General features: G+C 47.5%; 1 protein-coding gene across 2 annotated transcripts in view; it reads left to right on the top strand.

The window, feature by feature from the left end:
* Positions 1 to 22,914, top strand: part of ADD2 (adducin 2) — a 52,353-nt gene that overhangs the window by 3,303 nt on the left and 26,136 nt on the right. For both annotated transcript variants that reach the window (XM_045549812.1, XM_045549811.1), the window contains exons 2-8: positions 1,202 to 1,315; positions 7,292 to 7,508; positions 9,394 to 9,532; positions 16,283 to 16,434; positions 16,879 to 16,959; positions 21,119 to 21,268; positions 22,554 to 22,697. In XM_045549812.1, coding sequence (XP_045405768.1) covers positions 7,326 to 7,508; positions 9,394 to 9,532; positions 16,283 to 16,434; positions 16,879 to 16,959; positions 21,119 to 21,268; positions 22,554 to 22,697 — 849 coding nt within the window. In that variant the 5' untranslated portion in view covers positions 1,202 to 1,315; positions 7,292 to 7,325. The remainder of the gene's footprint in view (positions 1 to 1,201; positions 1,316 to 7,291; positions 7,509 to 9,393; positions 9,533 to 16,282; positions 16,435 to 16,878; positions 16,960 to 21,118; positions 21,269 to 22,553; positions 22,698 to 22,914) is intronic.

Raw genomic sequence — 22,914 nt, 5'->3', positions numbered from 1 at the left:
GGGAGGGCAGTGGAGGTATGTCGGCAAACCCCACCTGGGGTCAGCCCTGGGAGGGAGGGCACCTGACAGAGGCAGCATCAAGTGGTGGCTGTGATCCTGTTCTTGCTAAAATTAAAACCACTGGAAGGAGGACCTCAGCTGGCACTGGACTACAGAGTGCAGAGCCCAGCTCTTGCAAGCAACTTCCAAGTCCCATCAGGACTGGGCTGGGGACCATCCAGGCCCTGAAGTGCTGAGCCCTGGGCCCCCTGGCTGGGTTGAGGAGGAGGCTGCACCTCAGTGGGTGTGCAGATGTCCTGGACTCCCACAGGCACATTGCACCTGGCCAGATGAATTCTCCTTGCCTCGCATTGGTGGGATGAATCCCCCCGAATGGCTCCACTCTGGACAGCACTGGGTGAGGGATGGAGCTGAGCTGGCCAGTGAGCCTAGAGCCATGGGCAGGTGGCAGGTGGGGGGCTGGGGGTGGTCAGGGATGCTGCCAGCCCCCCACCAGCCCCCAGCAGCTCTGGGTCTGAACGACAGGGTGTCCAAGTGAAAATAGAAAATCAGTTTTTTTGTTGTTGTCAACATTTTGGTAAGTTACCCTTTGAAGACTGTGAACCCCAGGATTTTTGGAGTAGTGACTCGCCCTTGTCGGGAAGGTATTAACAACTTTACATTCCTCCTTCAGTAGTTCTGCATGACCTGTTATCCAGGAATTAGCTGGGGGCCTTTCTCCTTGAACTCTAGCTGAAATTATCTTGAACCAACCAATTAATTCATGGCCTGTGCAAATCTAAAACTCTGCCACTTTCCTGGGGTGTGATATTCTTCAGGCTGCTTCTGCCTCTTGGGCTGCATCCAAAATTCACTCACGTCTGCATCTGTGAGTTTAGCAGCTGTTAGTGAAGTGTTCTGGGGTCTCAGGAAGGGAGACCTTTGCAGCAACTGTGATCCTCTGGGCTGGCACAGGAGTTCCACATTCTGCTCTCTCCACGGTGCAGAGCAGCCTCCTTGCTCCGAGGCCTTGCCAGCCAGCCAGCAAAGGGATTTTCCAATTCCCCTCTTTAAAAGGATCCCAACTGCCCTTTTAAAGATACATAAACATTCATTTCAAGTTCATCTTAAAGAATTGCCCAGCAGTCCTTCAGATAAATTGGGTTAACAGTCATGGTGGCACAGACAAGGCCCTGATGTTTGTCATGTTTGTGTTTTCCAGTTTCCACCTGGATGTGTGAGGCCGTGTAGATGTGGCCGACACCCTGAGAGTGGAGCAGCGGGTGCAGACAGAGCACTGACAGGGAGCCCCGGACAGGGCCGGGCCAGCCTCCTGGTGAGTAGGCAGCAGTTCTTTGTGGAGATGGTGAGAGATGCACACTTTCTAGTTGGATCCATCACATGAGGTTGAGCTTCCAGACGCTCAGGTCATTGCCATGAACTCCCTCTATCCTGCTGACTCAGGAGCTACCTAGAACCTGTAGGACCTTAGTCCACTCCCCTCCCCTACCCAGCAAGGGCAGCAGCCCCTACAGCATCCTGTGGTCACTGTGACTCCCAGCAGAGAGAAGTCACCACCTGACAAGGCAGCCTGCTCCATCTTCCCGCCCCTAAGCAGTTGGAAAATTCTCCCTCATGCCCTCAGCTATAACCTGCCTGTCTGTAACCACCACCTGGTTTCCCGCTTCTGGCCCCTGAGGTTCCAGGGAATCGGCCTAATCCTTCTTGCACGCAGCAGCCCAGCAGATGTCCAGGGTCTGTGATGGAGTGGAGAAGTGCAGGGTCTGGGGCCAGGGACAGACCTGGCTGAATCCTGACTCCACTGTTACCTGGGTGACCTTGGGCGAGTTAGTGAACCTCTCTGTGATTCAGTTTCTTTCTCTGTAAAGCTGGGATGACAATATCTCCCTCATAGAGTGGTCCCGGGAGTGAAAATAAATCATGAATAAAAGTTGCCTGGTGATGTTATGTCACCAATTCTCTGTCATCCACTGGCTATCCTACAATTCAATTCAATTCTGACAGGAACTATCTGAGTTAAAGGGCTCACAAGTTACCTACCACAAGTGAAAGAACAAGGTCACCAAAAAGACTGTCCACACTTCAGACACCAGCCACAGGCCACCGGCCATCCACACTTGTGACTGCCCTGACTATAAGTTTGGGGGTTCCCATGACCTCTCTGCTGGCTCAATAATTCATTAGAATGATTAAAAAAACTTACTGAAAGTGCTGTACTTGTTATCATAGTTTTATTATAAAGGCTCCAACTGAGGAGCATCCACATGGAGGACATGCAAAGCTCAGGGCCTAGGGTGGGGTGCACAGAGCTGTCATGCCCTCTCCTAGCACGTTAGTGTGTTCACCAACCGGGAAGCTCCCCAGGCCTCCATGGCTACAGTTTGTTTTTCTTCCCATCAAGGGGCTTCATTGGAGAAATCATTTGCCACTCGACTGAACTCAATCCCCAGCCCCTGTCCCCTCCTTGGAGGCTGGGGGTAGAGCTGAAACTACAACCTTCTGGCCATGTGCTTGGTCTTTCTGGGGTGTCCAGGCCCTCCCTTGAACCTAAGGGCCCACCAACAGTCCCCTTATTAGCATAAACTCAGGTGTGATTGAAAGAGGCTCATTATGAATAAGAAAAGACATTCCTACTGTCTTTTGGACATTTTAGAAATTCCAAAGGTTTTTGAAGCTTTGTGCCAGGAGCCAGGGACACAAACCAGATATATATATATTTTTTTTTCTATCATGCCTGACCCAGCTAACGCTGGTCTCTGATCTTCAGCATCCTGCTTAGCCTCTTTTTTGTGATCCCCAGATTGACATGTTTCCATCATCTGGTTGAAAAACTAGGTATTCTCAGTCTTTTTCTGGATGTTCTTCTTTTTGTTAATATAGCTCAAGACTGAATTAGTTTTTTGTACTAAGACACGCAAGTACAGATATTTAGTGTGTACATGTTTATAATTGTATCACAAGCCTCTCATTACTTGAATCCCTAATGCTAAGATGATTCCAGTATCTACATGACACATAATAAGAGTAAATAGTTAATAGCACTTGCTACATACTAGGCCCCGTTTTAAGTACGTCACGTACATTAACTTTGCTAATCCTCACAACCAGCTTTCAAGGAAGTTAAATTGTCATAATCCCCAGTTTATATATGGGGAAACTGAGGCACAGAGCAGTTAACTCATGAGCCCAAGGTCACAGAGCTAATAAGTGGCATAGTCAGAGATTTGAGCCCAGATAGTCCTGTTCCAGAGTCTGTGCTTTTCCCCACTAAGACCTGCTGCACAAAACTTTGATCATCTCCACGTTTGGAGAGGAGAAGGAGGGAGCACAAAAGGACACCTCTGATTCATAAAGCCGAAGGGTTTGCCCAGGCCCCTGTTGTCATGGGGATGGAGTCAAGACTTCCATATCCTGTGCCACCCCCACTGGAACACCTCTGGAGCAGCCCTCTGGGGCTGGGCTCCAAAGAGGGAAGGCAGACGCACGGGCATGGTGGTGTGGGCTCCTGTCCCTTAGGCCCAGAGCTTCTCGGTTCCTCCTGCTTCAAGGAGTGGAGAGCTGCTTCACAGCCGCCACGGACCCATTCCTGGGAAATGCCGCCACTCCATGAGAAGGGAAGAGGATCAGCCTTTTCCTGCCTGGATGGAAAGGATTTGCGCTAGGAAGGCTCAGGACCAGGCCTGTGCTGGCCAAAACCATCTCATTCCCAGAGAAGCTGAGAGTTTGGGCGGTGCTGGAGCTTGTGGGGCCCAGAGTGCTAGGGAACACAGGGAGCTCGAGTCCCCATGCTCATAGCCAGTGTACTCACTGGGGGTGGGGGGTGCTTGCTGCTCTTTTAAAAATAACATCAAAGGTTCAGGGCTTTGAAAGTGCCAAACAGAATTAATTTGCCGTGATGAGTCACTAAACAGAGAAGGGGTGGTGTTCAGTGGGGTGATGTCTCTGGAAGAATTGTGGTCTGCAGTGCTGTGTGCCTGGGAGAATCTGGGTGGGGGCCGCATGTCTGCGTGGCTCCGATGCAGTCAGTGTTTGACCTTGCCCTCCCTCCTTGCCTGCAAGGCCCGGGAATGAGGCTGGGTGGGAGCATGATGGAGGTGAAGTATTCTTAACTAACCGCATGTGCCTGGGATTGACTGGAAACCAAGGGCCAATGTCAATTGCTCCTGTGTGTTCTTTGCAGTTGTTTCTTTTTTGGCATCTGGCTCAGGGGAGAGCCCCTAGGGGAAGGCAGGAAGGTCTCTTGCTCCAGGAAACCCAGTTCCTCCATCCTTCTGCCTTTACTGTATGAATTTGTCTATCTCCATCTCAGATAAGTCGAATACTATCAGAGCTGGGAGGGACACCAGAGGTCATTCTGTTCACTCCCTCAGGTAGAGATGGACAAAGTGAGACCCAGAGAGAGGAAATGAGTTGCCCAGTCCCACGTGGCTAGCAAGTGACAGGCGCAAGATTGTAGGTCTCTGACTTCTAGTCCAGAGCTGATTCCACCAGAAACATCCCTGACAAACTCAATCATTCTTTCTCCATTTAGATGAAGGGAATGGGTCTGGATTTAAATGTTACTAAGTACAACCACAACCATTCTAGCAACGTGCCAAATCTGTTTCCAGATCTTTCTTTAGAGAATTTGTGTTTTGGCTGCCACTCCCAGTAGACTCTTCCCTCCACTCCCACCCCCATCATCATCCCCTGCTGCCAGATATCTCATCAACACACCTGGTACGGGCGTGCTGGTTGGGGAGATATGGTAAGGGCTTTCATAGGAAGATACTAATTAGTGGAAGAATTATGGTCAGAGGTCATGGTTTGGCCGCCTTGCAGAAGCTGGTCGTGGTGGCATTTGGAGCACTCCTGCTGATTGTTAAAAACTTTAGACAAATTAAATTTAACAGAGTTTAATTGAGCAAAGCATGATTAGCAAATTGGGCATTCCCCCAGAACCAGAATAGTTTCAGATGATTCTGGGTTGCCACATGGTTGAATAACATCTATGGACAGAAAAAGGAATATGACATACACATAATGGAAGTGAGGTACAGAAACAGCTGGATTGGTTAGGGTTTGGTGTTTGCCCTACATGAACAAAGGTCACCTGTAATTGGCCGAAACTCGCTGCTGTGATTGGCTGAAACTTGGCTATTTTTTACAAGAATCAGTTTACACATCAAGTTGGGTTACAGCTCACTATGTATGTAGAATCCTTTACACGGCACTTAAAATATGTAAGGAGACAGCTTTAGGCTAACATGTCCCAGGCCAAGTGTACAGTGGGAGGAGAGGCCTGGACAGCTATGGGAAGTGGCATGTGGCATAAGTGTGGGACACATGAAGCTTTGTGTCTTATTTGTCAGGCCTGTTAGAAGTGGCCAACACCTGGAATAGACTTCTTCCCTTACGTGTTACAAACTGTTCACATCCAGCCCCTGACATTTCAACCCTGCCTGCTCATTAGAGTCACCCAGGGAGCTTTTGAAAATCCTGATGTCCAGGTCACACCCAGACTAATTTTATTAGAATCTCTGGCATCAGTGGTTTTTAAAGTTCCCCAGGTGATTCTAATGTGCACCCAAGGTTGGAAACCACTGCTGTAGGCCACTGTTCAGGCCATCAGCCTACCCTTGAGAGATTCTGTCCAAGTGTTTTCCCTTGAACTTACTGTTTACCTTTCCCTAAAAGGAAGAATGCAAACAACAACAGCAAGTCATCTGGGTATTCTAGACTGACAGGCAGGACTCCCACTGTCCTCTCCAGGCTTTTCTATCTCATCACCCTCCACCCACCCCACCCAGAGAGACTCTCAAGGTGGAGGGTAGAGTTCTGAAAGAAAATGGAAAAAGAGGTCATAGGCAGCTCAGGGACAACAAGAATATGGTCTCATGGCCATCAGCAAGGCCTTCTTTGTAATGAGCTGCCAGTGGAGTGGAGGTGAAGGCTGGGCAAACAGGATTGCTGGAGCAAGGCTGATGGGAGCCAGCACTGGCCAGCTGAGGGCAAAGAGCAGGTCAGGACCTGGGAGGCAGGAAGGCTCTCCCAAAGAGTAGAAGAGCACTCCACCTTCTTGTGGAATGGGAGCCTGGAGGTAAACAAGGGAGTGGCAGGTTATGAATGAGAACCCAGGTGTCCTGATATCATTTAATGACCTTTTATTTGTATCTGTGTACATAGATTCAAAAACTATTGTTCAAAGTACATGCTTTCTTTTGCTGAGAAGGGAATTAGCAGCAAGGAGAAGGTTAAAGCCCTGTTAGGCTTCCCTGGATGTTGAAGGGGCACAACACAGACTCAAGGGCCTAGCAATGCTGACACATGACGGGGCACTGGTTTGGCCAAACTCCCACAGCTGGGAAATGAAGGCTGGAACTGCAGCCTTATTCTTCAGAAAGACTCCAATATAGCAATACAAGACATTCCTTCGTTTATCATTCATGCATTTTAAAAAGCATGCTTGAGTAGAAAAAATATGCAGCTCTCTTTGGAGAGTTTGACTCTCCAAAGGCTGCCCTGGTCCACGCCCCAGGGATCAGGTCCTAGACGCAGTATATGGGACGCTGGCAGTCTGGCAACATGGCACCCTGCAAGCAGCACTTAGTCTCTGTTTATCAGTATGTTCCTAGTGGTGTTTAGGAGAAAATAATTTTCCATTTCTAAAAGTTGCGTACTTCTTTTTAAATTTGGAATAAGAATCTGATTCGGCATTAAGATGTGATTTACAATAACAGATTCATCAGTAATTCCTTTCGAGGGGCCAAAGCAAAGTCCAAGTTGTAAAGAAAAGCATGGAGCAAAGTGTTTCCCACATTTTAGCAGTTCCTATTCTCTTTAGTAGTTCTTGTTTAGTAGTAGTGTTCTTTTATGAATTTCCCCAAAATTTTTGAGGAGGCTTACTAGACAGTTTACATTTTAGAGGAAGTATTAATTCTCAGTAAGTAGTTTTCCACGATGTAGTAGGCATCACAGAAATGCTCAAAAAGGTCTCCAGGCCATGTTTCCACTGGGGGAACCATCTACTCCGGGCCGAGTGTGACGAGTTAAAGGCTGGCCAGTTAGTTGGAGAAGGGTGCTGCACACCTGAGCAGGTCCCATGTTTTGATTTAGTTCGTCGTTGCACCCTATAGATTGGCACACCGGGCAGCTGCCGGTGTCCTGCCCTCCTCCCGGTGGTGGCTCGGCTTTCACCCTGCAGGGAACAGCCACCTCCCCTTGTGGATCCAACCGAACCCAACCCTCTGCTCTAGGAAGCGTGTACGGGGACGGGGAGCACCAACCTGCCCTCGCACCCCATTCTCTGTAGGGTTCCAGGAGCAGATTGCAAACCCACCAGGAAAATGAGTGACGAGGCGGTCCCCGAGGCTGCCTCCCCGCCGCCCCCGCAGGGGCAGCATTACTTCGACCGCTTCTCTGAGGACGACCCCGAGTACATGCGCCTCCGCAACCGCGCCGCGGACCTGCGGCAGGACTTCAACCTGATGGAGCAGAAGAAGCGCGTCACCATGATCCTGCAGAGCCCGGTGAGCGGTCGGCCCCGCCCGGCCGGGGAGGGCAGGGGCGGCGCTGACTCTTCGGGGCGAACCCGAAAGATGAACAGCTTCTCTTCCCCTTGCTCGGGTCGGTAGCGCTCGAAGCCCGCTTTAAGTGTTGGCGTCTCCCCTTGGTCACGGGTGGAGGGCAGAGCCCGGTGTGTGAGCAGGCGGTTTGGATCGGTGGTGGGAAGGCGGGACTGAGAGACAGGAGCCCCCCTCAGTTTCCTGCCCTTCCTGGGCCTCAGGTTCCAGCCTTTACCTCCCCCTCCCCAAAGCTCTCACGACGAAGAGACAGAGCCTTGTAAGCTGGGCGCCAGCAGGGGGCGCCACGTGGGAGGCTTGGGGCTCCCTTTGCGGAACCACAAAGGGAAAACGACCTGTGCGGGCAGATCAGGCCTTGACGCGCATGGGGTGGGGGTGAGGGGCCTGGAAGCCCCAGGAGGTGGGGAGAGTGGCCAATTAGTTGGAGAAAGGTGCTGCACACCTGAGCAGGTCCCATGTTTTGACTTAGTTCGTCGTCACACCCTATAGGTTGGGTATAAAAGCAGAACTGAATGGAGAAGTGCTCCACCCATATAGGATATGGGACTGGGTGGGGGAGGGAGGGCAAGGCAGGATCACCCGGGATCCCTCCAGACGGGAGGTCATTTGGTCCCTGCCTGGCATGGCCACAGAGCTCGTCCTTGAGGCATGTTGTGCCTTGAGAAGGCCAGAGCATGGGCCTAGAGGACCACTGAAGAAGGAGGGTGCTGCAGCCCTTGGGTGGGGGCAGGGAGAGCAGTGTGGAGGGAGGCAAGGGGTGTCTGGGAGCATAGAGCTTGGGGTTCTCAGGAAGCAGTGCATGATCCTAAGGGTTAGGAAGCCCAGGGACAGAGCTGGCATCTCCAGGTATTTGCCAGGATGGGCTCAGGAGGGTGGGTCCAGCTCTGCCTCAACACCTGCCCCCCCCCCCCCCGGGGAGCCAGGGCCTGTGGGTGGGCTGTGGTGACCCTGGCTGAGAGCACATGGAGTAAGGCCGAGGGGATGGGCCTGAAGTCTTGGCAGCCTTGTGCTGGCGGGCCTGGGGGAATATGGCAGGTGCTAAAAGCATTGGGGTGAGGCGCCCTGGGAAAACCCCCAGCGTGTGACTAGGATGGGCGGCAGGGAAGTAGGAAAGGGCAGAGTTAGACAGCACCACCAGGTTTTGGGGTGTCAGGCAGGGACTGGAGGAGGGCCTGCTTCCTTCTGTCCTTTTATGGGTTGGCCAACACCTAAGCAGCTCCCTGTTTCCTCCTGAGTGTTTCCCACTGCTGTCTAGGGGGCAGGATGCCTTGCTTTTGGCCTGGTGGTCTGAAAAGCCAGGCTCAGAGTTGGACATTAGAAGTGGAAGTGACCTCAGAGGTCATCAAATCCTTCTGCCCGCCCTCCTCCCTTTCATTAAGCACATGAAGAAACTGAGGCCCAGAAGAACCATAGGCATGGCTAATGGAGAGGGAAAGTGGAACACTTCTTCATTCAGTTCTGCTTTAAAAAATGTCCTTAATTACTCAAGTGAAGTCCTGCCCTGTCTGATGGGGCGGGAGGAGCCTTGGCCATCTCATAGACACAGGAAGGACCTGGAATCTGGATTACTGCCCACAGGGCAGGGGAACACAGGATCCATTCCAGCATCTCCTTGTCACCTCCCACACAGCAATCTGGGGAGGCTTCCGAGGCCCCGGGGGAATTGCCAGCATTTCCTGGGGCCAGGGGTCCTGAACCTGGCCCTGGCCCAGCTGACCTGGGACAAGGGGTGGGCACTTGGAAGAGCTCATTATTCAGCAGCTGGCCTGAGGGGCCCCCATCTCCCTCGGGAGAGCCTGTGGGGGGACCAGCAGCTCCGGGCCTGCTTCAGTCTTTCAGGGAGGAGCTGGAAGGCCTCATCCAGGAGCAGATGAAGAAGGGGAACAACTCCTCCAACATCTGGGCCCTGCGGCAGATTGCGGACTTCATGGCCAGCACCTCTCACGCAGTCTTCCCAACATCTTCCATGAGTACGTGGTGTCTGGGGAGCTGCCAGAAGCAGAGGTGGAGGGGTGGGGTGGGGAAGAGAGGAGAGAGTGCTAGAAGCGGCTGGTTGCCAGGCTACAGAGCAGTGGCACAGTTGCATCATTGGGCCTTGGGGAGCCCAGCAGCAGCCAGAGGAGTACCTAGCTCTGCGAATTAAAGATCGCAGAATTATTCCTGATGCCAGGAATGGGAGGAGCGGAGGTGACTTCAGGGGACAGAAGGAGGCCATTGAAGCTATTGTTCCCATGCCCATGAGACAGGCCAACCTGACTCCATAGATGAGGGCTGACAGGAGCCAGGGCTATGCATGAACCACCTTCCTGGGCTGTGAAACTCTGCCCACAACCTTTAAAAAATGAGCATTGAAAATACGCTCGCCTCAACAAGATTAATACAGGATTATGGTTGAAAATTAGGAAAATAATCTTAAAACCCAGAAATTAATATTATCAATATTTTGGGGTACATATATCCTTCTAGCCCTTTTCTCTTAACATATATAGATTATGCAAACAAAAATGTAATCACATTATACATATAATTTAAATAATTTAACATATCTTGACTAACTTTTCACATAAAATATGGTTCTACAATACAATTTTTGGCGGATATGTGCTATTTAATCAATTTTCCATTATGTGACTTTTAGATAGTTTCCAACTTTTTGCTGTTATTAACAACAGTGCAATAAACATCTTTGTAAATGAATCTGACATTATATCCCTGACTATTTCCTTAAGATAAATTACTAGAAGTAGAATTGCTGGATTGAAGTATATTGCGTGTTTTAAAGATTTGAATGCAGAATGGCAAATTATATCCTTTCTCCGTCCTGGAGAAAGAAAGATGCATCCAATTTATGTTCCCTACAGCACTGTAAGAGAGTGCTCATTTCCTCTACCCTGATCCATTGCACATATTACCATTTGTTTCATCCTCCTGATTTGGTAGGCAATAAATACTTTATTTGTGTTTTAATGGGTATTTATCTGATTACTAATAAGGTTAGATACATTATGTATTTTCGTATACGTATTGGGCATGATTTTCTTTTTGTTGTATGTTGCCTATTTACATCCTTTGCCTATTTTCCTATTAGTGTATTCTTATAGATTTTCCAATCTTTATAAACCAAGGCTATTTCTCTATTATCTGTCCAATATGTTGCAATTTTTTCCAGTTTCTTCTCTGCCTTTTAATTTTGTTCATGGTGTTTTTGTCTTGTACAATTCTTTAATTTCCAGATAGTCGAATCCATTGTAATTTTCCTTTGTGTGTCAATCTTTCTCAATTGTTTGTACAAGTTTATTCCTTAAAATAACTTTAGAATTATTTTGCCAACTTCCCCACCTACTTAAATTTTTTTTTACTTTTGGGATTTTGATTGGGATTACATGAAATGAATAAATTGATTTGGTGAAGAATTTATGATGTTATATTAGAATGTTAGCTCCACAGGAGAAATGTATGTTTGGTTCACTGCTATATCCTAGAATAGTGTCCTGGATTTAGAACAGTATCTGGCACATGGTACCTGCTTAAAAATATTTGCATGAGTGTTCTGGGCATGGTGGTTCACACTTGGAATTCTACCGCTGTGGGATGCCGAGGCTGGAGGGTTGCTTGAGGCCAAGAGTTTGAGAACAGCCTGGGCAACATAGCAAGACCCTATCTCTACCAAAAAATGCAAAAAAATTAGCTGGGCATTGTGGCCTGTGCCTGTAGTACTAGCTACTCCAGAGGCTGAGGTAGGAGGATCGCTTGAGCTCAGAAGTTTGAGGTTACATTGAGCTATGATCATACCACTCCACTCCAGCCTGGGTGACAGAGTGAGACCCTGTCTCAAAAAAAAGGAAAAAAATTTGCATGAATGAATTTTAAATCTTTTCAGAAATGAGGTATGTCTTCTATTCATTCAGTTTTGGTTTTGGTTATATCTCTCATTTAAGTTAAATTGTTGGACATATATATTTAAACTAGCCCTTTATTAAACTCTTATTTAAATTCCAATTCCAAACCCTTATTTAAATTCCACTTGGGTTTTATACATAGAAAAGTCACATAATCTGCAAATAATGGTCATTTTGCTTCCTTTATTCCGATATTTATCCTTTGGTTTATTATTCCAGTTTTCTTATTACATCTATTAGAACTTTCAGAACAATGTTTAATAATAGATCAGAGAATAATCATCCTTGTCTCATTTCTGACTTTAATGGAAATTGTTTTACCACAGGAGTTTGAGATCATTATTCTTTATCATGTTGAGGAAATATCTTTTTATTGTAGTTCACTATGGGTTTTTCTCAGAAATGGATGTTGAATTTTAAAAAATGCATTCTGGGCATTTATTGATTTTTCTTTCCTTGAACAATTGACGTGATGAGTTATAGTAATAGATTTCTGAGTATTGAACTCTCTTTTACGTTACTGAAACAAATTATTCCTGGTTTTGATGCAGTCTTTTAAAAATACTCTTCTGGATTTGATTTGCTAGAATTTCATTAAGGATTTTTTGTATTGATATTCACACATGAGATTGGTCAGCAGTTCACTTTTTGGGCAGTCTTCACCTATCATTGGTATTAGGCTGTAATCTCATAAAATGAATCAGGGTAATTCCATACTTTTTTTTGCCCTGTTAGAGTTTAAGGAAGAGAGGAAGTATCTGTTGCTTGAAGATTAATTCTTCACTTACAAAACCATCTAGGTCTGGAACATTTTAGGTATTTTTGGCATTTTTTTTCTCAGTTGCTCCTAGAGTTTTTAAAATTTATTTTGCTGCATTTTGAGTAAATTGTGGTCATGTATTTTGTATAAAATAATCCATTTTCACGGAGCTTTTCAAAATTATTGGCCTGATTACAATATTATTTTGATCATTTAAACTTTCTGCTGTGGATGAGATGACATCTATTCTCATTCCTAGTGCTGGGTATTTCCACTTTCTCTATATTGACTAGTCCAGGTATTTGTTTATTCATAGATCTTGTCACATAAGCCAATTCTTGTATTTACTTATTGGTTCTGCTATTCTTCCTGTTTCCTAATTTATTAATTCTTTTTTATATTCATTAATTATTTTCCATGGCTTTTATTTGGTTTATTTTGTTATTTTTTTCTAGAATAGAATAAATGGATTTATTTTCATATTTAATTCAATAATGAAGACATTTAAGGCTATAATTTTTTTCTCTGAGTATGTGTTTGGCCTTACCCCATGAATTTGACATATAGCACTTATTTTATTGTTCATTTTTAAATAGCTTGCAGTTGCTGTTTTGACTTTATTGTTATTCTTAGAGCTGAGAGTGTGTTTTCTCCTTTCCAAGTGGTTGAATGCTTATTCTTTTAAAGATTTATTAGTAACATTGGATTTTATTGCATTATGTTTAGAAAATATGGATTATTTAATTTCTGTTTTGGAGATTTATTGAGGTATTCTTTGTGGCATAATAATATTGTTTAAAAATGATATATGGGTATAGACTATCTCTAGGGAATATTATTTAATCTATATTTTCATCTTTATTTGATTTTGTGATAAATGAGAGTTGTATTGTCTCCCATTTTATTTGATTTCTGTTCATTTCTCATCATATTTATGGTAGTTTTTGCTTTATATATCTCAATGAAATATTATTCAGAGCATGAGCATTCTTTATAGCTATAGCTTCATTATGGATTGTACCTTTAATCCATATAAAATGACTACAAAATAGCTCCTTTGTCCAAGAGAATATTGCTTTCCCTGACTTCTGCTTTGATAATAATATGATGACCTTTGTTTGTTTGTTTATTATTTTTGAGACAGGATCTTGCTCTGTTGCTTGGGATGGTGTGCAATGGCACAATCATAGCTCATTGCAACCTCAGACTCCTGGGCTCAGGTGATCCCTCGGCCTCAGCCTCCCAAGTAGGTGGGACTATAGGCTTGCACCACCATGCCTGGTTAATTTTTTTAATTTTTATAGAGTTGGAGGTCTCACTGTGTTGCCCAGTCTGGTCTTGGACTCCTGGCCTCAAGTGACCCTCTCACCTCAACCTCCTAAAGTGCTAGGATTACAGGCATGAGCCACCATGCCTGGTTATTTTTTGTTTATATTTGTCTGATGTACTTTTGGTCTTTTATTTTTACCTGTTTTGGGTTACGTTAGTGTTTTTTGTTTTTGTTTTTTATAAACCTCCTATAGCATTGTCTTCTAGCATTCTGTGGCAATAACAGAGAAATCTGAGTCAGCCTATGTTTTGTTCCTTTGTAGGTAACCAATTTTTTTTTCTAAATATTTGTGGATTTTTTTCCCTGTCCTTGTATTTCAGAAATGTTGCCAGGAAGCATCTAAGTGTAGGTATTTGGTTTTTTTAAATGAACTTTTCCTGCCTTTAATGCAATGAGTCCTTACAACTTGCATACACAGGTGTTTGTTTCAGTTCAGAAAATTTTCCTTCTATTATGTCAACACTGATTATATGCTGGCTCTCTGGTCTTTGTCTCCCATATCTGTCATATTCTCTACCCTCATTTTCATGTCTTTGTCTTCATACTCTTCCTTTCGAGCGAGGAATAGGGCTGACTAGCATTCCCATTGCCTCATCAATCAGCATCTGGCAGGAAGACAGATAGATGCCTGAAAATCTACTTAGTACACATCCAAGTTATCTGAGTCAGAGGACGTGGAGAGGGGAAGTTTCAAGTATCATGAGTTCTAGCCCAGATAGATTATTTTCTGTCTAGCTCCATTTGCCTAGGAATTTTGGGCTTTTGGCATTAGTGTGCCCTTCAATCTTAGCTTTCAGGAGGGTTAATGAGTTTTCATCCTTTTCTGTGTTTTCTTAGGTACTTTTGAATCAATGGCTCAGGTAGATCAGATTTATAAATGTGGCATTCAGCCATTCTAATTTTCATGAGGCCAATTAGAATAAGCATTTTTTAACTTCTTGTACCATTATTTTATTTTGCTTATTTTTAAATTGATACATAATAGTTGCACATATTTATGGGGTACATGTGACATTTTGATACACACATACAATGTGTAATCATCAAATCATGATAATTGGGATGTGCGTCACCTCATTTCTTTATGTTGGGCACATTCCAAATCTCTTTTAGCTACTTTGAAATATACCATAGCTATAGTTGCTAACTATAGTTGCCCTACTATACTATTGAACACTAGAACTTATTCCTTCTATCTAACCATATCTTTGTACTGATTAACCAACCTCTCTTTATCCCCCCCCTTAAGACTTAGAGCAGGGGACTGGGAACTGCTGTTGAGCCCTTGTGTTTTCCTCCCACCTCTCAGTCCTGTGGGTGAAGTCATCGCATAGCTGAAGCTCTGTAGGGTGGGGCAAGGGGACTCTCTTTGATAGAGGACAAAGAGGTGCGATGGAGTAATTTCTTGTCTGGGGAGCCCATGGAGAGGAGGAAGGGACCCCGACTGGCTAATTTGAATTAGAAATCCTTGACTTTGGGGTTTTGTTATTGTTCTTGCCTGTTTAACTGGGCCTTTGGACTACCCCTGTCCCTGTTAACCAGGCTTACTGGACACATGCCCTGGAGGTAGGTGTATCACCTCTGGTGGGCACAGGCCCTTTGGGAGCATTTCCCTGACATGGGGTGATTCAAGGTGTGCTCTGCTTGCTGGATGTTGTCCCAACAGTAGCCAGTCCTCTATCACGTTTGTAGATCATCTTATCATTTCAACTAATGGCAAATCTGATACAGGACGTACATCACATTGTGTAGCAGTGAGGTTTACAGAGGTGGTGAAAGCTTACAAAGAACATTCTAACCCATTAAAGGTTTTAATGGGGAGCTAGGAGAGGCAGCATCAGGCGGGTCCCAGCCAGACATCATTTTAAACAAGAATCCTTTCGTATTGATTCTTTTATTGGTTCCTAGACGCTGACTAATCCAACGCCGGGGCTCAGATGCCCTGTTCTGCCTTCCTGAGGCATGTAGGCAGTGGTAATCATGGTTAACCAAATAGACTGACTGTCAACTCCTAGACCCTTTGGGCGCCCTGAGGACAAGACTATCAACCCCTCCAGGCCCATTTCCAAATCCCTTCCACATGTCCACAGAACTATCACGTAAGAACACATCCCTGCATGTCCAGAGAGGAGCAGACGTGGCCTGCACAAGGCCTCCAGGCCTTCAGCCAGCCGCAGCCAGGCTGACTTCTGGGCGTTTATGAGTCATCAGAAGAAGTTAAGGAATTTACCTCTTGGCTGACTTGGTTTTCTATTTGCCCTATTTCCAAATCACAGAAAAATTTTTATTACATGATATAGTTAAAACAACATGATAATGGCAGGTCTAATGATCAGTAACTTCTTCATTAAAACCAGCGGATGAAGTAGACCTGTATTTCCACTCAAGAATAATCTACTCTTGCTTTTATTCAATGTCTGTCTTTAGGGTTTATGGTAAGCATGGCATTCCGAGGTCCCTTCCTTTTGTAGCCTTGAGTCTTGCCATGATTTGTGACCAAAAGCAATGCCAAGCTTACCCAAATGAGCAGAGGACTTTGTTGAGCACAAATATCCATTCTGTGGACTTTGCCCCGCTGGGTAAGGGTGAAAGATGTTTAATTCTCTGCCTGGGGAAGCCCTTTGTGTGGTTGCAGTGCCAGTGAGGATTTAGTGAGGCCCGGGGCAAGGAAGGGGTGGGCAGACGGGAGCCCTACCCTGAGTGCTGCTCTGTCCCCTCCGCATCTCTGCAGACTTCTCCTTGATGACGCCCATCAATGACCTCCACACAGCCGACTCCCTGACCCTAGCCAAGGGAGAGCGGCTCATGCGGTGCAAGATTAGCAGCGTCTACCGACTCCTGGACCTCTATGGCTGGGCCCAGCTGAGCGACACCTATGTCACGGTGAGGAGAGCACCTAGGACTGGGGTGGGGCACTGCATGTGGTCCCACAAAATCCAGAGGAGGACGCCTGACCCTCAGCATGGCTGTGGCACTGCTGGTGGCCTTTGACCAAAATGCAGAGCCCTTCCTAGGTTTCTAACCACAGTGGTCATTGAATAGACAACCTGCCCAGTGCGCACTACTTTAGATGGGCACCAAGAACTCCTGGATCCCATATCTAGGGCTACCCTTGACCATTGTGAGATTCCTTTTGTAGTTCCATTTCCCCAGCTCCAAATAAAGGCCATGTCCTCGTCATCTCTCATGGGTTGGGGGGAGAGAGAAGGGTTCACTGGGGGAAGATTTGGATACAGAAGATTCAGGGGAAGAAAGGATTCAAGCACAGTGTCCTTGGAAATGTCCCCTCTCCCTCCTTGCCCCTGAGAGCATGTATCTTTTTTCCAGTTGAGAGTCAGCAAGGAGCAGGACCACTTCCTGATTAGCCCCAAGGGAGTGTCTTGCAGTGAAGTCACAGCATCCAGCCTGGTGAGTACAGCCCGTGTCTCGCTGCCCACTCCTTATTGAAATGACAGTGCCCCTTCTGCTCCTACGGTGATAGGTCATCTCCAAATTGGCCACTGTTGTCCCATGGAGCTCATAATCTAGTGGAATGGAGAAGACAGTGGAACAAACTGAGTGCCCAGAGCATGATGCCACCAAGAGATGAGATGCGAGGCGCCGCAGTAGGAGGGAAGGGAGTGGAGATGGGCCTGGAGTCTCCCAAAACACTCATGGGGTGACTAAGCCTGGGATTGGACCATCAAGGTTGGGAGTGGGGGGCCTCCTGGATGGGGGATGCATTAGAACAAGAACCAAAGCAACGTGAGATTCGTCTAGTGCTGGTGCCGTTAGAGGTGGCTTCTGAGTCTCTTTTCAGTGCAGCTGAAAAGATGAGCTAGGAAGACACTTCCAGATGTTGACTTAGTTCAGGAAAGATTTCTGGGTAGGAGGAGGAAAACAGTAGAAAGGACTGTTTTCTAGCCCCATCCTTCTCAGATGTGCGGGTGGTGGCTGCTCTGCTGTGCGCCTGTGAGAGGTGGATGTCACCTTGGGAGCCTTGGCCCAGCCTGAGACTTGCTCGTGTGTAGAGTTCAGCTGCTCATTCAAAGTCCAAGTTGGCAAAGTCACAGAATATCTGGGCAGGGCAGGACATTGATGATGGCCAAGGCCACTTTTTAGGCAGAAGGGGACACTGGTGCCTAGAGAGGGTGACTTGCACCCAAAGGCACCCAAAGAGGTGATGGCTAAGTCTGAACTGGGATCAAAGAGGCAAGGACAACACCAACTCTGTCTGGTCAGGGGAGAGAGGTGAGGTAACCAGTGATTAAAACTAAGAGTGGGCTGGGCGCGGTGGCTTCCCTCTGTAATCCCAGCACTTTGGGAGCTGAGGTGGGAGGATTGCTTGAGGCCAGGAGTTTGGGGCCAGCCTGCGAGACATAGCAAGACTTCGTCTCTACAAAAAAAAAAAAAAAAAATAGAAAAATCAGCTGGGCATGGTGGCATGAGCCTGTAGTCCCAGCTACTCAGGAGACTGAGGCAGGAGGATCACTTGAGCCCATTCAAGGCTGCAGTGAGCTATGATTGTACTACTGCACTGAATCCTGGGTGACAGAGTGCAACCCTGTCTCAAAAACAAAAACAAGGCCGGGCGCGGTGGCTCACGCCTGTAATTCTAGCTCTGGGAGGCCGAGGCGGGTGGATCGCTCGAGGTCAGGAGCTCGAGACCAGCCTGAGCAAGAGTGAGACCCCGTCTCTACCAAAAATAGAAAGAAATTATCTGGCCAACTAAAAATATATATACAAAAAAATTAGCCAGGCATGGTGGCGCATGCCTGTAGTCCCAGCTACTCGGGAGGCTGAGGCAGTAGGATCGCTTAAGCCCAGGAGTCTGAGGTTGCTGTGAGCTAGGCTGATGCTACGGCACTCACTCTAGCCCGGGCAACAAAGTGAGACTCTGTCTCAAAAAAAAACAAAAACAAAACTCAGAGTGAAGAGTGCTCCAATAGAGCTAAAGGAAGCTTCAGGAACCTGGAAAAGGGGCACCTGGCCCCACTAGGAGCCATAGGAGGTGGAGGGGTGAGGGAGGAGACTGTTAGTTGAAACCATGGCACAGAGTGGAGCCCTTGTGAGTCATCAGAATGAGCAGACTGAGACCATGGTGGCAGGGAGAGGATTGATGGAGGTGACTGGAGGTGACTCATGTCCTCAGTAGGAGCACACCATGCACCAGGCCCACGTGCATGCAAGGTCCTTGTGCATCTGGGAGGACAGGCAAGTGGCCAAGTCCGGCTCAAGTATTCAGTGCCTGGAGGTGAGTCTGGGAATGGGATAGGGACCAGATGATAAGTGGCATGGAAGGCCTTATTACAGCTTTTGGCTTTCTGCTGCTGGACACAGAGAGCCACTGAAGTGTTGTAAGCATGTGAATGATGTGAGCAGGTTTCTGTCATAGAAATATCACTGTGACACCCGTGTGGAGGCCAACTGGCATACGGACAACCAGTTGGGGCTTTTACAGTAAGCTGGGAAGGAAATGCTGGGCCTGCAAGCTTAGTGGGCCTGGTGATCAGTTGCGTTGGGAACTGGGATTGAGTTTAAGGAGCTGGTGGGATGTTCAGGAGATGTTAATTGGCATTTGGTTATCCTAGGTTCAGAAGAACTGTAGGCCAGAGATACAGGTTGGAGAGTCATGGGCACGAGATGTTTATGGAATGTGTGTAGACCCGGGCTGCTGTGTATGGTTGGGTAGCTTCCACACTGCACAAGGGAGCCCGCCTGATGAGGAAGAGAGGAGAAGGGAGAATTCATCCTGTGCTCCACTCACTCCGTCCTAGCACTGGGCAGCTTGTTTCAGTCTGCACAATAGCAACATCCCCATACCAAGCCCTGTGTCCCTGGGGCTGTCCTCAAGAGGGCACCTGCTTTGTCATTTCTACAAAGGCACCATATGGGATGGTAGTTGTTTTATTACACTGTGGAGGTTATTGAGTGACAACAGATCATTCATCTAATGATGAGACTAAAAAAATACATGAGCTCAGATAGAGATCATTCGAGAGAGCCTGTACAGCCGAGGAAGTGGCGGAGCTGGGCTGCAGGCAAACCAGAGGCCGACACGGAGGCAGGAGAGCTGCTGCCATCTCCAGGGCTCAGGCCACTCTGAGTCACGTTCATTCTGTGAGATTCACTTAGAATGGAATGTTGTAAGAGGAGATTTGTTGAACATCTTACTGATGCTTCTGCTTAAGCAAACAATGTCAGAAGCGCGTCCTTTCCCCGACATCAGATCTGTCTCCTTCCTTTGGTCCCCATCTTCTCTGCCTGGGCTTTCTAGAACTGGGGCGGTGGGCAACTTGAGGAACTGCCCTGTGGGCTACATTGAGAATGGCATGGGTGCTTCGGTGTTCAGGGCCAAAGTTTTAGTGAGTTTCAGCAACGATAATCTAGCTTGTTGACGTCCAGGGAACAACTGTAGTCAGTAAGTCAGGTTAACGACTGGCTGCAGGGAGATGGCACTCAAGGGACCGGGGTGTGTTCAGTAAGAGAGTGTTAGGAGGAGCTGATTTCAGGATTTGGGTTTGTGTTAGGTGATTTGGGAGAGAGTTCTCAATTTGCCTTGAATTGCACACGGTCAGGACAGGGGAAATTCTCTGATGGCATATTCTACCAATTTTTATCCAGGAGGCGGGGAAGGGGAGGGAGGAAGGCTAAAGCTGTCACTGGTAAGAAGCAGCAGTCTCTCTTGTTAGCCACGAGAGTGGGTGTTGGTCATTTCTGTGCTTGCGCAGTGTTGTTTTTGTCTGTGCTTAGACATGATTAAGGAGTGGTCATTTGTCTTGTTGTATCACAGTCACAAAGTGACCTTCTCTGATGTTGGTATTCTGTAAAATTGCTTATGTGAAGTAGGGAACATGATGGCCAGCCACCAACCCTCTCTCAAGTGTGCTCACACACACGTGCACATGCATGTGTGTGATTTTTTTAGCCATTATACCTATGAGCCCCATGGAGTCAAAAACAGATTATAAAACCAGTAACTACTTTCCACTTGTCCTTTAAGATCTAGTTTTTGAGTAATTGGAAAATGGGTGTTCATTATACTATCTCTTTATGTATGATTTTTTAAATCTCAAAAAAAAGGGAGGCTTAGCTTAGAGGTTACATCCTCTGGGAAGGCCTTTCTGATTCTCATATTCTGTTGGGATTAAAGATTCCTTCTCTCTGTTTCTAGAGAATTCTGTGCATGACTCTCTTCGGGCACTTTGCCACTCAGAGTGTGTTGTGTGCACCAGGATCACTTGAGAACATGTTAGAAATGCAGACTCCCAGGCCCCAGGCTTAGCCTATGTGTCAGAATCTGCATTTTGACAGGATTTCCAGGTGGCTCATGTGCACAGTAAAGTGGGAGAAACTCTGCTCTAGCATTTTTCCTGCTGAATTATAGTCCTCCATGCCCCCCATGAGACTGTGCCCTCACTGAGGGCAGGAACCAGGTCGTTTTCCCCCAACACCAAGCCCAGCCGTTGCTCATGGTGTCTGGGATGAGCGGACACAGGTGGACGGCACATGCCGGGCCCACAGCCAGGAGAGGAGTGGGGGGCCTCGGCCACCCTGTTGCTGCAAGCCCCTCTTCTTCCCTGCCCAGATCAAGGTGAATATCCTAGGAGAGGTGGTAGAGAAGGGCAGCAGCTGCTTCCCGGTGGACACCACGGGCTTCTGCCTGCACTCGGCCATCTACGCAGCCAGACCCGACGTGCGCTGCATCATCCACCTGCACACGCCGGCCACCGCAGCGGTGAGTACGCTTCTTTCCAGCTGCCTGAGGAAGGACACAAGCCACTGGAGGTAGTAACAATCTCCTCATTTAAAACAGTTCTGGAAAGATTCCGGAACTCAGGCCAAGGTAAGGAGAGAGAGCTTCCAATGTGGAAACCCTCAGCCTCTCCAGATTTCTAACTACTGAAGTCTCAGTGTAAGGTAAAGACATGGAATGTCCATTCCACCATATCCCTGACCCTGCTACACACAAACTGGGACGACTGACCCGGGGGGCAGCTCAGGTCAGTGCTGCTGGACCAGGGGGTGGTGCCTGCCCCCACGCAGACCAGGCTCTGGTGAAGAGATACCTTGCCAGAGGATAACAAGATGGCGGGAACCTGGGCTGTGCCCACTTTTCAGCCCAGGGTAGGCTGAGAGCTGGGGACAGAGCCAGCAACATGGGGAGAGAGTAGAAGCAATAACCTCAAGGAGCAGGTTGTCCCCCAAGGAGCTGGTCATTTCTCCATGTGTGCCTAAGACCTTGTCACTTGGAAAGACAGCAGACAGTTCTAGACATTCCCCCAACCCTCGCCCCATCCTACTGACCCCCAGGCCACACACCTACAGGGACAGATAGGACTTGTCACCGGCATGTTGCTTTCTTAGCAAAGCACACTGGCTCTGGGCATTCAGACCTTCCAGAATCTGGACTAAGATGCAATGATATTTGTGCTGAGTGTGCATCTCTGCAGAGCCCAGGGCTGAGTCGGGGCGGGATGAATGAGGGAGGGCAAGGGCTCCTCCAAACTTCTCCATGTTCCTTGCTTTTAAGAAGAGGTGTGGGTAGGAGTTACACCCTGTGTTTTAACCCTGGTCCCTGCACTTGTATTGTCCCAGAGCCATAAAATGGGACTTCTCAGTGGGTCTCCCCATCAAGACTCATGGCCATTTCTGCACTGAAACCAAGGCTGAGGGTCTCCAGCCTTTCCCCAGGGACGTGGACTCTGCTTCACCCCAGCCTAGTGCAAACTCCCTGCCTTTTCCCTGGGGACTGTAGCCAGGGGCAGCAATAGCTGTCAAGTACGTTCTTCCCGGTAATCCTAAAAGGTGACATATTGACATGGCTGCTGTGAAACTGCTAGAAGGACATTAGAGCAAGCAGCGTGAAAGCAGACCCGAGCTAAGGCCTTTTTCGCGTGCTTGTTCCCCACCCCCACTGGCCCCCGGCATAGAGCTGGACCGTGCTGCTCTGAGGAAAGGGCAGGTGTGCCGTGCATGGCTGGGGGAGCTGTGGGTGCTAACTGTGCTGTTGTCTCGCTAAGGTGTCAGCCATGAAGTGGGGCCTCCTGCCCGTCTCCCACAATGCCCTGCTAGTGGGGGACATGGCCTATTACGACTTCAATGGGGAAATGGAGCAGGAAGCTGATCGGATCAACCTGCAGAAGTGCCTTGGACCCACCTGCAAGGTTAGCCCAGCTCTTCTGGGAAGGTGCCCTGGAGTGGCATTGTCAAAGCCAACGTCACAGAAGTGATATATGTTCATTGCAGAATGTTTAGAGGTTGCAGATAAAAAAAAGAAAAAAAAAAAAAAGAAGAAAAGAAAAGAAAAATTTATCACATTACCCTGAAATTTTGATTTTGGTGAATACCCCAAATATATTCACATATATTTACAAAAGTAGA

The sequence above is a fragment of the Lemur catta genome, chromosome 4, assembly GCF_020740605.2.
Source record: "Lemur catta isolate mLemCat1 chromosome 4, mLemCat1.pri, whole genome shotgun sequence".
Lineage (NCBI taxonomy): Eukaryota > Metazoa > Chordata > Mammalia > Primates > Lemuridae > Lemur > Lemur catta.
This window is presented reverse-complemented; position numbering and strand designations above follow the sequence as displayed.